Source organism: Pseudophryne corroboree, chromosome 3 (assembly GCF_028390025.1).
Source record: "Pseudophryne corroboree isolate aPseCor3 chromosome 3, aPseCor3.hap2, whole genome shotgun sequence".
NCBI classification, from domain to species: domain Eukaryota; kingdom Metazoa; phylum Chordata; class Amphibia; order Anura; family Myobatrachidae; genus Pseudophryne; species Pseudophryne corroboree.
Window position 1 is genome coordinate 602705836 of NC_086446.1, and position 16918 is coordinate 602722753.

At 46.5% G+C, this 16918-nt stretch overlaps 1 protein-coding gene across 1 annotated transcript in view; it reads right to left on the reverse strand.

Moving 5' to 3' along the window:
• Nucleotides 1–6055: 6055 nt before the first annotated feature.
• Nucleotides 6056–16918, reverse strand: part of ALOX5 (arachidonate 5-lipoxygenase) — a 228051-nt gene continuing 217188 nt past the window's right edge. The window contains exon 14 of the mRNA XM_063961506.1: nt 6056–6802. Coding sequence (XP_063817576.1) covers nt 6623–6802 — 180 coding nt within the window. The 3' untranslated portion in view covers nt 6056–6622. The remainder of the gene's footprint in view (nt 6803–16918) is intronic.

Below are 16918 nucleotides of genomic sequence, written 5' to 3' on the forward strand. Positions count from 1 at the left end.
TCCCCTGTTTCCCCAGCCACGCCTGCGTTTTTCCCTGACACGCCTGCGTTTTTTTAGCACACTCCCGGAAAACGCTCAGTTACCACCCAGAAACGCCCCTTTCCTGTCAATCACTCACCGATCAGCAGTGCGACTGAAAAGCGCCGCAAAGACAACAGCAAAACTGCTAAGTTTTTAGTTAAACAACTAAGCGCATGCGCGCTGCGTACCATGCGCATGCGCATTTAGCAACAAATCGCAGCATAGCGAAAATCGGCAACGAGCGAACAACTCGGAATGACCACCATAGTTTCAATGTCCTCACTTTCAAAGAGGCCATGGTAATTTTGGGAGAGAATGCGGAAGATGTGCAGGAGAGCCCATTTGGAGATACATCAAGAGACAGAGAATCAACCTCACGAAGAGGCCACAACAAACAATCAAGCGTGAGAGGGGAAATGGGAAAATAGGGAAGGGAGAAAAATACAGATGAGTAGAAAGAATCGAAAAAAGTAGAATTCAAGAAAGCATACAAAAAACAACAATAATCAGAATAAATGGAAGAAACAAATGTCCGCTATTGGATAGCATAGGCAAAGCTTGTTCACCCATGAACCAATAAAAAAAAAGGCGGACCGACTCAACTGGGGCGGGGCATCTGCGGCCGCCACCCAGGGCCCCTTAATCTGTATTAGTAACAAATCAATACCATAACAGTAGCAAAATCCTGCAAATAAAGAATAGAACAAAACGTTCTGCTAAGGGTAAGCACATAAACAGTGGACGGTATGTGGATCATAGCCGTGTCTGCAGAAAAACAGTATCGCGATTAAGAAACAGTATAAAGTAAAAACAACATAGCAAAATCTAATCGCCTAGAACATAAAGAACACTTGCAGAATAAAGTCCAGAAGACACTTGGGTTAACAGCCTAGGCCGCAGTCCTAGCAATTAAGTCCCGTAACAAACAGTAAAAAGAAATCTAGAAACTCCATATGAGAAAGAGACGGCTATCAGGTACCGGAGGACTCTGGACGAGAGTGTAATGAGGCTTGGCTTTTCTTGTGAGGATGCACAGGCGTCCAAGGCGTACGCGTTGGAGGAGGCGTGGGAGGATCCAATCTAGCATATAGTTCTGTCCATTCTGGAAGCGATGGCGTGTCAATGGAGAGAGCAGAACAAAAGCGATCCAAGTCATCTGGAGATTGTAAACTAAGATTACGACCCTCATGAGACTTCCAATGAGTTTTGTCATTAATTCATAAATTAACCCAAACATGCTTTGTTCCTGGGTTTCCTTGCCAGTTGCAGAGTTGGGGCTGCAGCACAGTCCAAAATTCAAATAGGAAAGCCACACCAACTGCCAGAGAGTCCCAGCCACCAATGTTTGGCAGTGTTTGGGCTGGCAGTGTTTGGGGTGGCACCCCTATTTGGATTTTGGACTGCAGCCCAACCTCTGCAACTCCCACTGATAAGGATGTCCATGAGCAGAGCACCTAATGGAATGGGTCATGTTGAGGCTATCAGTGCTGGTTTAAACCCTGTGGAGGCCCTTAAGCAGTTGAAAACTCGGCACTCCCCTCGCAAATTACTTCCTAATTCATTTTTCATTTTACCAACCAACAGTCTATGATCTGGAAACTGTAATGTGAATCAGATGTCTATGGTTTATGTTCTTTAAGTTTTTAATGGGTACATTTCATAATACAGTATTTTCTCTATTGAGTCTTTACTGTAAAGTTTTTGTTTCTTTGAGTTGATTCATTTTTTTTTCTTTTGAAAACAATTTAAGAAAGCTTAATTGTGCTTTCAGAGTCAAATCAATATTATTTTGAGCTGTTGTCACAGGCACCCAAAAAGGTGTGGGGCACATATGCCGGTGCCTACTCTGCCTATTTGGCAAATCGGCACTAGAGGGTATGCATTCCTGGTGCTCCGATCTACAAACGGGCTAGTTACTCTCACTCTTCTCATATTGCTAAAAGATTTTCATTTACCGCCTGTTGCTATGGATAGAGGTTCTTGGCCCAGCTGAGGCTCTGACTCCAGGAACCTTTGTGGTGCTGTGAGCTGGTGAGAGATTTTCTTTCCTCAATAATAAATCAGAATTTTTGGATGAAATGTAAAATATATTTCATAAAAGAGAACTCCAATATCTGTATTGCATTTATGTTGCATATCTTGTATAGCCACAGGCTTTCACTGACTTAGCACTGATAGCAATGTGGTAAGGATTATGAATAAAGAAACTGAAAACATTAATGGGAGAAGTGACTGATGGTCATTGAACAGTGAGAATAGAAAGGGCGAATATGAGATTAAATGGAGTCTTGCTGGTGTAAACATACTTTTACATGAATAACACAGCAGTTATGGCTGTAAGTTGGGTACGCTCATTTTCTGCTATTTATGTTATGTACCGTGGGGTGGTCCCATAAAAGAATATTATTACCGCTTAAGGATTGGTGTTGTAGAGTAAAGATACCTTTATGGGAGGAATCCGCTCGATTTTGGAGTGAGTACAGTACGCCACATAAATTACACATTTGAAAGTAACAGGTGACAGAAGTACCAAATAGGACCTATCACCCCTACTAAAAAAGAAAAGAACTTGAGTCATACAATATTACACTAGTGCCCTCATTCCGAGTTGATCGCACGTAGCAACTTTTTGCTGCTCATGCGATCAACTTGACCCCGCCTATGGGGGAGTGTATTTTAGCATAGCAGGGCTGCGATCGCTTGTGCAGCCCTGCTATGCTAAAAAAGTTTCCTGCAATACAAGACCAGGGTAAGAGTTACTTACCCTGTGCGACGGATCCAGCGACGAAGGTCCCGGGATTGACGTCAGACATCCGCCCTCCAAACGCCTGGATCCCACCTGCGTTCACCTAACCACGCCTTGAAAATGGTCAGTTGCCACCCCGGAATGCCTCCCGCCTGTCAGTCTTCATGCGATTGCCGCTGCAATCACTTTCTGAGCTGGCATTGCGGGCGCAGCGCAGCCGCAGTCCCGACCGGTTCACACCGCAGCGAAGAACCGCTGCATGCGAACGGGTCGGAATGACCCCCTATATACGTTTCCTTCTACACTTTGTTTCTATTACATATACTTTGAGGATACCATCACGTGGGACTCTTTACCAATTAATTGGAGAAGAAAAAACAACCTGTTTGGTACCAAGTTACATCTTATGTACAAGTAAAAATCCACGCAGAGACTAATAGTAATAATTGTATTGACCCATGGTGACTTTATATGTTTTATTTAGTGAGCGCTACTACTGATTGTGCCCAAAGTTATCTTTTGAAAACATTAATGACTCCATACCTTTGCAATGGGTATTTATGGAAAAAGATCAGGCCTTTGCAAAGTACAGTATGTGCCATTGTGCAACGGCATATGCTGCACTATATAAGAAACTGTTAATAATACCTCTTTCGCACTGCCAATGCTGGATCCCACCTGGGAATTGGAAGTGGGTCCTTCTGTTAGGGTCTCCTGCCCTGTGCTGCCACGTCGTCATGGCAACCGGGAGACAAGTGCTAGCGGAGTAACCTGAGCGCAGCTGATACTCCGGTTCGGGTCTTTTGCTGTGCAGTGGTTATAGGCTCTGTGCACGGCAGGGGATCCGGTGCTGGTTTTTGTGCTCACAGTCTGTGAGGTCTGAGTGGGGCGTGGACAGCACCTGCTTTATAAGGCCTCTTCTCAGGGTAAGCAGATGCTGCTGAATCTTTGTTGGTTAGTCAGTTCATGAAAGTTAGCCAGTACTGTGTAGCTTTGTATTTGTTTGTTGCTTACTGCAAATAGACCTGGGGATTTGGTATTACACTCTGCCAATCCAGACCTAGCAGTAAGACTGGAGTCAGTCGTTTAGCTTGCTGGGGTTCTGTTACTACTCTGAACTTAGCAAGTTTGTGGCTGTATTCTAAGACTTGCCTGTCTAATCCTGTCTCACTGTGCTAGGTGTCAGGGGTCAGTTTAGTGGCAGTAAGCTGAACCTGTGCACTGCAAGTGAGAATTAGGATTGTGGAGACTCTCCTTGTGTCTATCATTCCATCTCTGACCAAGGAGTTTACTGCCACACCCGTTGGTAACCCTTTAGGGTTTTGCTGTTGCCCTTAGCAACAGCATTTCGGGTTCTCTACGTATTAAAACACAACATCTTGCTTTTCCCATCTGAGCAGTTCTAATACAAGGGAGATACCCAGTTCCTTAGCCTCTGGGCTTCTCTGTTCACTTTGTGTGTATTTTGTTACCCTATCACCTTCTGTGTACGTTATGTCATATTCCCCAGTCTGTCTGTAAGTCCATTTGTTTTGCATTACAGTTCAAACACCAGTACATTCCTGCAGGCACTGGAGTGCATAACAGTCCTGACACCAGTACTTTCCTGCAGGCACTGGTGTGCATAACACCTTCCCGGGTGGGATCCGTCATTGGCAGCTGCTGCAGGCTTTCCCGACCCGGCAATAAGCCGGGCGGGTTGCCATAGCAGCAGGGGGGGGGCGGAGGCTGCGCTGGAAGATGAGCTCATCTCCGTGCCGCCTTTCCCTATCTAGTAAACACATCGACCCGGGAGCCCGTTTACGCAGCCACTGACCCGGTATTCAACCCGGGTATAACACTGCTTTATACCAGGGTGGAATTGCCGGGTCAGGTGACCCGCAATTTCGCCAATGCCCCTTTCACACCGCACGCCGACGCGGGTTATTTGTGCGGTGTGAAAGGGGTATAAATAAATAAATTGTGCAGAGCTTACTGCAGCATAGCCCTCTCACAACAAGTCATATTACATAATAAATAACACGTGAAAGTTCCACAGAGTTAACTACAGTATTAACACTGGTAAACTGTAAATATAATCATATTGGTTATTCTTGCATGGCAGCATTGTGAGGTGCATCTGCCCGCAGCAAGCCCTACACCAGCACAACATCAGGCTTCCACCTTTGTGGAGGCCCAATTTCAACAGTGGATATTTCACAAAAGAAGGGGACTCCAGGCAAGGGATCCTCAATGTATAAGTAAAGGAAGTGGACAATGTATTTACTTTTATTTCAGTGACAAAGAGGAAATGTAATTTAGAGAGGAATATCAACTTAGCAGAAGCTACTATATGCACTTTTCTTTCAGTGTACCAGGGCCGGATTATAGATAGCATCAGAAACACAGTAGAAGACTGTTCCTCCGTTTATCTCATGTGCAAGGCAGTCAGATTCCTGTGTTACCTTGCTGTAATTAAGGGGGAGATGTATCAAACCTTCTAAAGAGGGCAGACAGAGATAATGACCATAGCCAAGGGCGTAGCTACCATAGGTGCAGACAGTGCAGCTGCTATGGGGCCCAGAGCTGAGAGGGGCCCACCTTCCCTGTCAAAGTACATGTATTATATACATTTTGTTGCCTTTGGGTAGTACGTAGGGGTCCTTACAAACTTTTTCCTTGTGGCCTGCAATATATATAGGTATGCCCCTGGACCTGCTCATTGTAGTGTGGGATAAAATGAACTGGAGGGCATTATAATGTTATATAATATGAACCGGGGCATTGTAATGAGGCACAATCTGAACAGGGAGCACTATATATAATAATGTGAATTGGGGATACTGTGCGGCATAATGTGTACTGGCAGCTCTGAAATGGGACATTGGGTGAACTTAAGCATTACTGCGATTCATGAAACTAGGGCACTACTATGGGGCATAACATTAAATAAGGTACTACAATGGTTCAGAAAATGAACTAGGGCACTATTATAGGGCATAAAATTAACAACTGCTGCAGAGAAGTGTCTCTCTAGAAGCATAAGGGACAGGGGCCCCTTCAAAATGTTGCTATGGGGCCCACAAATTTCTGGCTATGCCCCTGACCATAGCAACCAATACTAGCTATCACTTTATAGAATTAGTGCGGGTTAATGCGTAGGGGGACTTGTTGGACAAAAGCAGACAAGTAGAGAGGAATGTGATTTCCAGGATAATGAGCAGAGGATCATGTTGGGCACAGGCTGGTGAGAAGGTTGGCATGAATGTACAGTATACAGTTATAAAATAATGAGACATGACTATAAACTGAAAGTAAGATAGTTTTCAAGTTTTATTACAGAATTCTTGGTATTTTTTTATTTAAATGATGTAGTTGCATTATTGTAATTAATTAGAAATATTGAATAATAGATGTGAGAGAGCATGCCTTGTTTTCCTGTTTCTCGGAGAGAGCGGAGCTGGGAGAATGCCATGATAACAAGTGACTGTTGCCCAGTGTGCTCTGACAAGGCCAGGCAGCAGTAACTGCAAGACGTCAGTGCAGTGTGTTCCAGACCCATGTGGCCACTGGTTTCATTGTGACAATGCAGTACTAGGGACAGGGACCACAAGCAGTGTACTATAAATCAAAGATATATTTTACATTCTTTTTCTATAACCAGCACGTGGCATGTGTTCTGTTTCCCAGAGGGCTGTATAAAACTGACGTTACTTACATTATGCTCAACTATATTGCATAGATAATGTAGTTAAAGCAAAGAAAACTAAACTTTTTCTGAATTGATATCTTTTTGCACTTTTTAGTCAACTTGTCCAAGTCTGTACAGACAATATGTAGCCATGGTTACATCTGTTCATGCAAAAATCATTGAATTTAAACAGCCACGCTGTTTGGGATCCTGTCTGGAGACAAGTAGTAATATGGCAGCTTCTTGTTCTTGTTTCGGTTCTGGATGAAACTGCTGATCTCTTCAAGGTTCTTCCTGAACTTTGCCATCGCTTCCTTTACTGATTTTTCGACAAAATGCTCATCAGGGTAAAGTCCTAGAAATAACTACATATACAACATGCTGTGAGAATAAAGCAGGCTCAGCACCGGCATCTACACATTGGGTATCACATCATGAGTAGAATCATCCATGGAAAATTGATGTTTGGAGAGATCATTCTTCCCTTTCCCAAGATGATTCCCACCAGTGTTATGCAGGCGCCTCATGTATTGACTTTGGTAGGTAATTTGCTATATTGTTAACCAATGACCTAAAATAAATACTTGAGAGGAGACCATCTGGTCAGCGAAGACTGCACTGTTATGTGTCTACCAGGAATCTCTCTACCATCCAAGACTCTATGGAACCTCGGGGCAGATGTATTAAGCCTGGAGTGATAGAGCGATGATAAGTGCAAGGTGATAACTTACCAGCCAATCAGCTCCAGTATGTAAATTGTCAATTATGAGCTGATTGGCTGGTGCGTTTTCCCGTCTAACCCACTGAACGACTGGCTTTGTGACAGTGGACCTTCCATGTTTTTCGCTAAACTGGCCACAGATACAACCATTTCATTACTTGAGTTGAAAAGTAAGACTGTGAATAGGTTTAATTACAGCAGGATTGGTATTTTTTTTAGCTTTAAATGCTTAGAACTGTTGCCGTATCACTATTGTAAAGTATTTGAAATATTTAAAAAGTGTTTGAGGATGCATTTAGTACTGTAAGTTATCTTGTTTTGTTACTCTGGGGGCAGGACATGATGTTGAGCTGTGACTTACTGCACCTCAAGCCCTGGCTAGTGCAAACTACTGAGCCCACCTGTCACATGAAATCCGCCACCCCTTCAGAGTGACAGAGAAGGGCAGTTTTATACCCTGTGCCAGCCCCACTCTCGAACATGTAACATCATCACATCGAGGGGGCCAGGAAGTTGGCCCCAGGATGTGCAGTACTATCCGGAACGTCCTCAGGGTGCTTCTGCCGGATGTACAGGCTGCAGGGTGCATGCCTGCAACTCTGCAGCATCACTACAGGCTGCAGGCAAGGGCAGATTTAGGGTTGAGGGGCTCCTAGGCACAACAGTAACAGCTGCCTCCCTCCTTGCCTTATTTTTATTATTTTTATTTATTAGTTATAAGCCCTCATTTGATGATAGCCAATTAAGTAGAATAATTAAAAACCCAATAACTATGCTTACAGGGGCAGTATGTGCATATTCTATCCATCTACACTACATTCCAGATGGCATATGGTACAGTACAGCGGAAATATTTAGCAGTTACTGGTACATTTTGGGTTGACAATACCAACACAAGCATCCAAATGCCACTCCCAAACAAGTGCCGCCCCTAGGCATGTGCCTCACGTGCCTAATGGAAAATTCACCACTGGATGCAGGATGCCATTACAGGCACCTAGCAAGCCAAGAGCAGATGATGTGGGATAGTGAAGGTGCCGCCCCCCAGGGCCCTGCACTTTGGCTGACGAGACCGCTTTGCTTGCACACCACTAGTTACATCCCTGCCCCATTATTGTGCACCATGTGCTGTTTATGGGGAGATGTGCGCAGATCAGGTGCATTGGGTACTTCAAGGGCTAAAATTGAAAGCACACAGTAATCCAAAGCTGTAAGGTATCTTTTTGATAAATATAGGTAAAAGATATGATACAATAACTGAGCTTACAATATAATACACTATAGACACAGCTACAGTAACTTGGACAGCTGAATCCTGGAAGTCTCCTTCAGTGGATCTTCTTTAGGGTAATGCCTAGTCATTATGCTACTGCAGATGGCAAGGATTTTTTTTTTTTTTTTTTTACAAACTACCATAAGCATTTGTACATATGGAGAATGCTCTTTAAAGGACACATACAATAGATATGAGCATTGTTAGTTTGAAAGATAATTGCCAGTAATTAGTGTTTGCATCTATTAAATGAACTACCTACAGTACATTTTGTTCCCCGCAAAAAGTACAGCCTGTGACAGGTGACGCAGTGTGCCTCATCTAAGGCTCACCATTGGTTTGAGCAAAAATAAGATTTTACTTACCGGTAAATCTATTTATCGTAGTCCGTAGAGAATGCTGGGGACTCCGTAAGGACCATGGGGAGAGATGGGCTCCGCAGGAGACATGGGCACTTTAAGAAAGAATTTAGTTCCTGGGGGGCACTGGCTCCTCCCTCTCTACCCCTCCTCAAGACCTCAGTTAGAGAACTGTGCCCAAGGAGATGGACAGTACGAGGAAAGGATTTTTGTTAATCCAAGGGCAAGATTCATACCAGCCACACCAATCACACCGTATAACTTGTGATAACAATCCAGTAAACAGTATGACAATAACATAGCATCAGTTCACGCCCGATGCAACAATAACGTAACCCTCATTGAAGCAATAACTATATACAAGTATTGCAGAAGAAGTCCGCACTTGGGACGGGCGCCCAGCATCCTCTACGGACTACGAGAAATAGATTTACCGGTAAGTAAAATCTTATTTTCTCTAACGTCCTAGAGGATGCTGGGGACTCCGTAAGGACAATGGGGATTATACCAAAGCTCCCAAACGGGCGGGAGAGTGCGGATGACTCTGCAGCACCGATTGAGCAAACATGAGGTCCCCCTTAGCCAGGGTATCAAACTTATAGAATTTTGCAAAGGTGTTTGTACCCGACCAAGTAGCAGCTCGACACAGCTGTAGTGCCCGAGACCCCTCAGGCAGCCGCCCAAGAAGAGCCCACTTTCCTAGTGGAATGGGCCTTGACCGATTTAGGTAACGGCAATCCTGCCGTAGAATGCGCCTGCTGAATCGTGTTACAGATCCAGCGAGCAAGAGTCTGCTTGTTGGCTGCATACAGAACAAACAGTGCTTCTGTTTTTCGGACTCTAGCCGTCCTGGCTACATACATTTTCAAAGCCCTGACCACATCAAGGGACTCGGAATCCTCTAAATCCCGTGTAGCCACAGGCACCACAATAGGTTGGTTCATATGAAAGGATGAAACCACTTTTGGCAGGAACTGAGGACGCGTCCGCAATTCCGCTCTATCCATATGGAAAACCAGATAGGGGCTTTCATGTGATAAAGCCGCTATTTCCGACACTCGCCTAGCCGAAGCCAGGGCTAATAACATGACCACCTTCCAAGTGAGATATTTCAACTCCACCGTTTTCAGTGGTTCAAACCAGTGTGACTTTAGGAAGCCCAAGACCACTTTAAGGTCCCAAGGCGCCACCGGAGGCACAAACGAAGGCTGAATATGCAGTACTCCCTTAACAAAAGTCTGAACTTCTGGGAGAGAAGCCAATTCTTTTTGAAAGAAAATGGATAGGGCTGAAATCTGGACCTTAATGGAGCCTAATTTAAGGCCCAAATCCACTCCAGTTTGTAGGAAGTGAAGGAAACGGCCCAGATGGAATTCTTCCGTAGGAGCATTCCTGGCCTCACACCAAGAAACATATCTTCGCCATATACGGTGATAATGTTTTGCTGTTACTTCCTTCCTAGCCTTTATCAGCGTTGGGATAACCTCCACCAGAATACCTTTTTCCGCTAGGATCCGGCGTCCAACCGCCATGCCGTCAAACGCAGCCGTGGTAAGTCTTGGAACAGACAGGGACCCTGTTGCAACAGGTCCTGCCTTAGAGGAAGAGGCCACGGATCTTCCGTGAGCATTTCCTGCAGATCTGGATACCTGGTCCGTCGTGGCCAATCTGGAACAATGAGGATTGTTCTCACTCCTTTTCTTCTTACTATTCTCAACACCTTTGGTATGAGAGGAAGAGGAGGAAATACATAGACGGACCGGAACACCCACGGTGTCACGAGGGCGTCTACCGCTACTGCTTGAGGGTCTCTTGACCTGGCGCAATACCTCTGCAGCTTTTTGTTGAGGCGGGACGCCATCATGTCTATCTGTGGCAGTTCCTACCGACTCACAATCTGTGCGAAGACTTCTGGATGAAGTCCCCACTCTCCCGGGTGTAGGTCGTGTCTGCTGAGGAAGTCTGCTTCCCAGTTGTCCACTCCCGGAATGAACACTGCTGACAGTGCACTTACATGATTCTCCGCCCAGCGAAGAATCCTGGTGGCTTCCGCCATTGCCGCTCTGCTCCTTGTGCCGCCTTGGCGGTTCACATGAGCCACTGCGGTGATGTTGTCTGACTGGATCAGAACTGGTTGGTCGCGAAGTAAGGCCTCCGCTTGACGTAGGGCATTGTATATGGCCCTTAGTTCCAGGATGTTGATGTGTAGACAAGTCTCTTGACTTGACCAAAGACCCTGGAAATTTATTCTCTGTGTGACTGCTCCCCAACCTCGGAGGCTTGCGTCCGTGGTCACCAGGATCCAATCCTGAATGCCGAATCTGCAGCCCTTGAGAAGGTGAGCACTCTGCAGCCACCACAGGAGTGACACCCTGGCCCTGGGGGACAGGGTGATCAACCGATGCATCTGTAGATGTGATCTGGACCACTTGTCCAACAGATCCCATTGGAAAGTCCTCGCATGGAACCTGCCAAAGGGAATGGCCTCGTATGAGGCCACCATCTTTCCCAGGACTCGAGTGCAATGATGCACGGACACCTGTCTTGATTTCAAAAGGTTCCTGACCAGAGTCATAAGTTCCTGGGCTTTTTCTATCGGTAGATAAACCCTTTCTTGGTCGTGTCCAGAATCATGCCCAAGAAGGGCAGACGAGTCGTAGGAACCAACTGCGACTTTGGGATATTGAGAATCCAGCCGTGTTGTTGTAACACTTTCAGTGAAAGAGATACGCTGTTCAGCAACTGCTCTCTTGATCTCGCTTTTATGAGGAGATCGTCCAAGTACGGGATAATTGTGACACCCTGCTTGCGCAGGAGCACCATCATTTCCGCCATTACCTTGGTGAAAATCCTCGGAGCCGTTGAGAGACCAAACGGCAACGTCTGAAATTGGTAATGACAGTCCTGTACCGCAAATCTAAGGTACGCCTGATGAGGTGGATAGATGGGGACATGAAGGTACGCATCCTTTATGTCCAGTGACACCATAAAATCCCCCCCTTCCAGGCTGACGATGACCGCTCTTAGCGATTCCATCTTGAACTTGAACCTCTTCAAGTATAGGTTCAGAGATTTTAAATTCAATATGGGTCTGACCGAACCGTCCGGTTTCGGAACCACAAACATGGTCGAATAATACCCCCTTACCTATTGAAGGAGGGGAACCTCGACCACCACCTGCTGAAGATACAATTTTTGTATTGCATTTAATACTATCTCCCTCTCTAGGGGGGAAGACGGTAGGGCCGATTTGAAAAACCGGCGAGGAGGCACCTCTTCGAATTCCAGCTTGTAACCCTGAGACACAATTTCTATTGCCCAGGGATCCACCTGGGAGTGAACCCACATGTGGCTGAAATTCCGAAGACGCGCCCCCACTGGCCCCGACTCCGCCAGTGGAGCCCCACCGTCATGCGGTGGATTTTGCAGAGGCCGGGGAGGACTTCTGTTCCTGGGAACTAGCTGTATTGTGCAGCTTCTTTCCTCTGCCCCTCCCTCTGGCAAGAAAGGACGCACCTCGGACTTTCTTGTTTCTTTGTGAACGAAAGGACTGCGGGGGTCATTCTGAGTTGTTCGCTCGTTTATATTTTTCTCGCAACGGAGCGATTAGTCGCTAATGCGCATGCGCAATGTCCGCAGTGCGACTGCGCCAAGTAAATTTGCTATGCAGTTAGGTATTTTACTCACGGCATTACAAGGTTTTTTCTTCGTTCTGGTGATCGTAATGTGATTGACAGGAAGTGGGTGTTTCTGGGCGGAAACTGGCCGTTTTATGGGTGTGTGCGAAAAAACGCTACCGTTTCTGGGAAAAATGCGGGAGTGGCTGGAGAAATGGAGGAGTGTCTGGCTGAACGCTGGGAGTGTTTGTGACGTCAAACCAGGAACGAAACTGACTGAATTGATCGCAGTTGTCGAGTAAGTGTGGAGCTACTCAGAAACTGCTAAGAAGTGTCTATTCGCAATTTTGCTAATCTTTCGTTCGCAATTTTGATAAGCTAAGATTCACTCCCAGTAGGCGGCGGCTTAGCGTGTGCAAAGCTGCTAAAAGCAGCTTGCGAGCGAACAACTCGGAATGAGGGCCTGCATTTGATAATGCGGTGCTCTCTTAGGCTGTGAGGGAACATAAGGCAAAAAATTTGCCTTTCCAGCCGTAGCTGTGGAGACCAGCTCCGATAGACCTTCACCGAACAATTCCTCACCCCTGTAAGGTAAAACCTCCATATGCCGTTTTGAGTCGGCATCACCTGTCCATTGCCGAGTCCACAGGACCCTTCTGGCAAAAATCGACATAGCGTTTATTCTAGAACCCAGCAGACTAATGTCTCTTTGAGCATCTCTCATATAAAGGACAGCGTCTTTAATATGCCCCAGGGTCAATAAAACAGTATCCCTATCTAGGGTATCAAACTCCTCTGATAAGGTATCAGTCCATGCCGCTACTGCACTACAGACCCAGGCCGACGCAATTGCCGGTCTGAGCAAGGTACCTGAATGTGTATAAATGGACTTCAGGGTACCCTCCTGTTTGCGATCAGCAGCATCCTTGAGGGTAGCCGTATCCTGGGACGGCAGGGCTACCTTTTTGGATAAGCGAGTTAAAGCTTTGTCCACCCTAGGGGAGGATTCCCATCGTAACCTGTCCGTTGGCGGGAAAGGATACGCCATAAGAATCCGTTTGGAAATCTGCAGTTTTTTTTTTCTGGAGATTCCCAAGCTTTTTCACATAACTCATTCAGTTCGTGTGAGGGGGGAAAAGTTACCTCAGGTTTCTTTCCCTTATACATATAAACCCTTGTGTCAGGGACAGGGGTTTCCTCTGCGATGTGCAAAACCTCCTTAATTGCTATAATCATATATCGGAGTGATTTAGCCAACTTTCGCTGTAACTTTGCATCATCGTAATCGACACTGGAGTCAGAATCCATGTCGGTATCTGAGTCAACAATTTGGGATAGTGGGCGCTTATGAGACCCCGACGGTCCCTGCGACATAGGATCAGGCACGGGTTGAGACCCTGACTGTCCCAATGCATCAGCCTTGTCTAATCTTTTATGCAAAGAATTAACATTATCATTTAAAACCTTCCACATATCCATACAATCAGGTGTCGGCGCCAGCGGCGGAGACACCACATTCATTTGCTCCTGCTCCTCTCCCACATAGCCTTCCACATCAGACATGTCGACACAAGCGTACCGACACACCACACACACAGGGAATGTCCTTTCTGAAGACAGTTCCCCCATGTGGCCCTTTGGAGAGACAGAGTGAGAGTATGCCAGCACACACCCCAGCGCTATATAACCCAGGAATAACACAGTAACTTAATGTTAACCCAGTAGCTGCTGTTTATATACTTTTTTGCGCCTAATTATGTGCCCCCCCCCCCCCCCCCCTCTCTTTTCAACCCTCTTCTACCGTGTATCAGCAGGGGAGAGCCTGGGGAGCTTCCTCTCAGCGTGCTGTGGAGAAAAAATGGCGCTTGTGAGTGCTGAGGGAGAAGCCCCGCCCCCTCGGCGGCGGGCTTCTGTCCCACTTAAATTTTATTTGTTTGGCGGGGGCTCCTACATATATACAGTGCCCAGCTGTATATATGTGTTTACTTGCCAGAATGAGGTCCCAAATGCTGCCCAGGGCGCCCCCCCACTGCGCCCTGCACCCTAACAGTGACCGGAGTATGTGTAGGTGTGTGGAGCAATGGCGCACAGCTGCAGTGCTGTGCGTTACCTCCAGTGAAGATCACGAAGTCTTCTGCCGCCTGTGAAGTCTTCTTGCTTCTCATACTCACTCGGCTTCAGTCTTCCGGCTCTGCGAGGGGGACGGCGGCGCGGCTCTGGGACGGACGGCGAGGGTGAGATCCTGCATACCGATCCCTCTGGAGCTAATGGTGTCCAGTAGCCTAAGAAGCAGGACCTAGCTTCAGAGAGTAGGGCTGCTTCTCTCCCCTCAGTCCCACGATGCAGGGAGTCTGTTGCCAGCAGAGCTCCCTGAAAATAAAAAACCTAACAAAAAACTTTCTATCAGCAAACTCAAGAGAGCTCACTGAAAAGCACCCAGCTCCTCTGGGCACAGAATCAAACTGAGGTCTGGAGGAGGGGCATAGAGGGAGGAGCAAGTGCACACCAGGAACTAAATTCTTTCTTAAAGTGCCCATGTCTCCTGCGGAGCCCGTCTCTCCCCATGGTCCTTACGGAGTCCCCAGCATCCTCTAGGACGTTAGAGAAATATGCTCCAATATGAATCAACATAGGAGTTTATCATAGAATAACATGCATTTAAACTCTTACAACCCTGTTTAAGAAAACTTTACAAATCACTCATTATGGTATCTATAATTAATAGACAATAGACATTTGTATAGTTCCAAAATGGAGCTTATTGGAAGTTGCAAGTAGAGTAGATGTGCTGTATTTTTGATTATAAAATGTATTTGACCTCCTCCACTACATGCTGACACATAATATGTCATGATAAAGCAGGGTTTCTCAAAGCTCGGTCCTCAGTGAGCACAAACAGTCCTGGTTTAAAGTACAGTATAGTCACGCTTGTGCACAGACGGTATAATCAAATTGTCTGAGGTACAGATGTGTCCTATTACCATTCTGTTGCGCACCCTCCCATTACCAACATAGGAGGTCATTCCGAGTTGATCGCTCGCTAGCTACTTTTAGCAGCTGAGCAAATGCATAGTCGCCGCCCACGGGGGAGTGTATTTTCGCTTTGTAAGTGTGCGAACACATGTGCAGCCGAGCGGGACGAAAACATTTATTGCAGTTTCTGAGTAGCTCTGAACTTACTTAGCCCTTGCGATCACTTCAGTCTTTTTGGTCCTGGAATTGACGTGAGACACCCGCCCTACAATCGACTGGACATGCCTGCGTTTTTTCAAACACTCCCTGAAAACGGTCCGTTGACACCCATAAACACCCTCTTCCTGTCAATCTCCTTGCGATCGGCTGTGCGAATGGATTCTTTGTTAAATCCATTGCCCAGCAACGATTCGCTTTGTACCCGTATGACGCGCCTGCGCATTGTGGTGCATACGCATGCGCAGTGGTAACCTGTTCCCTGCTCTGCAAAAAATGGCAGTGAGCGATCAACTCGGAATGACCCCCATAGTCTAATGTGCTGGGGAAGCTGTAGCAAAGTGATGACATGTTAATAAATGTGGGTACTGGAAGCTTGTGCTCCTGCTACCTGTACATGGGTAGCCAGCACAGGGTTAATAAACGTAGGTAGTACATAAAGGGAGCTGGTACAGGGTTAACAAACATGGGTAGCGAGAGCTTGTGCTCCCACTTTCCGTACATGCTGTAAAGGGAGCCGCACAGGGTGCATAAAGGTGGGTAGCGGGAGCACCGTATATACTGGGGAGCCGACACGGGATTAATAAACGTGTGTAGAGGTCGCAGAAGCTTGTGTAGCAGGGAGGCAGCGGCAGCAGAGTGTGCGTATGGGTGCTTTCACTATCAATAGCAGGCTATGGAAAACAAAGCTGTGAGAGGCTGTGTTATGCACACAACAACACCAAGGTGTGCAGCCTCCCGCAGCAAGGATGTTAGACACATCTGTGCTTAAGCAGGGATATACTTAAAACTAGGACAGTCAGTGCTCCCTATGGACCGAGTCTGGGAACCCCTGTGTTAAAGGACTGTAGCAAATGAACAAATAACTTTTCTTTGATCTTCAGCTGAAAGACCTGCCTGGGCATTGCATGAAATAGCATTTATATTCCATGACAGTTTGACTTGTTTGACTCTATGGGATACATTTTCATCCAGATATGCTATGATCACAAAACCACAAAATCAACAGGATGATTGTGATCAGGGGTGTATCTTCCTATTGGCCAGGATGGCACTTGCCAGGGGCGCCAGTCGAGGAGGGGCGCCATCCAGAGGTGCCACCCGCGGGCAGTAGGTACTCTAGATTCACTTTTAGAGGCAGCAGCTATCCCCCCACCCCCATGTAGTTCCTCACCAGCATGGATGCCCAGTAACGATCACAGCATGCAGCAGCGGCTGCTGGGGGTTGTAGTTTACAGTATGTAGAGTTTCTTGTCTGTATTGTGGTGTGATGCTGGACTCCGGTGCCAATTACAGTGGCTGTTGCTGCATTCTTTGATCAT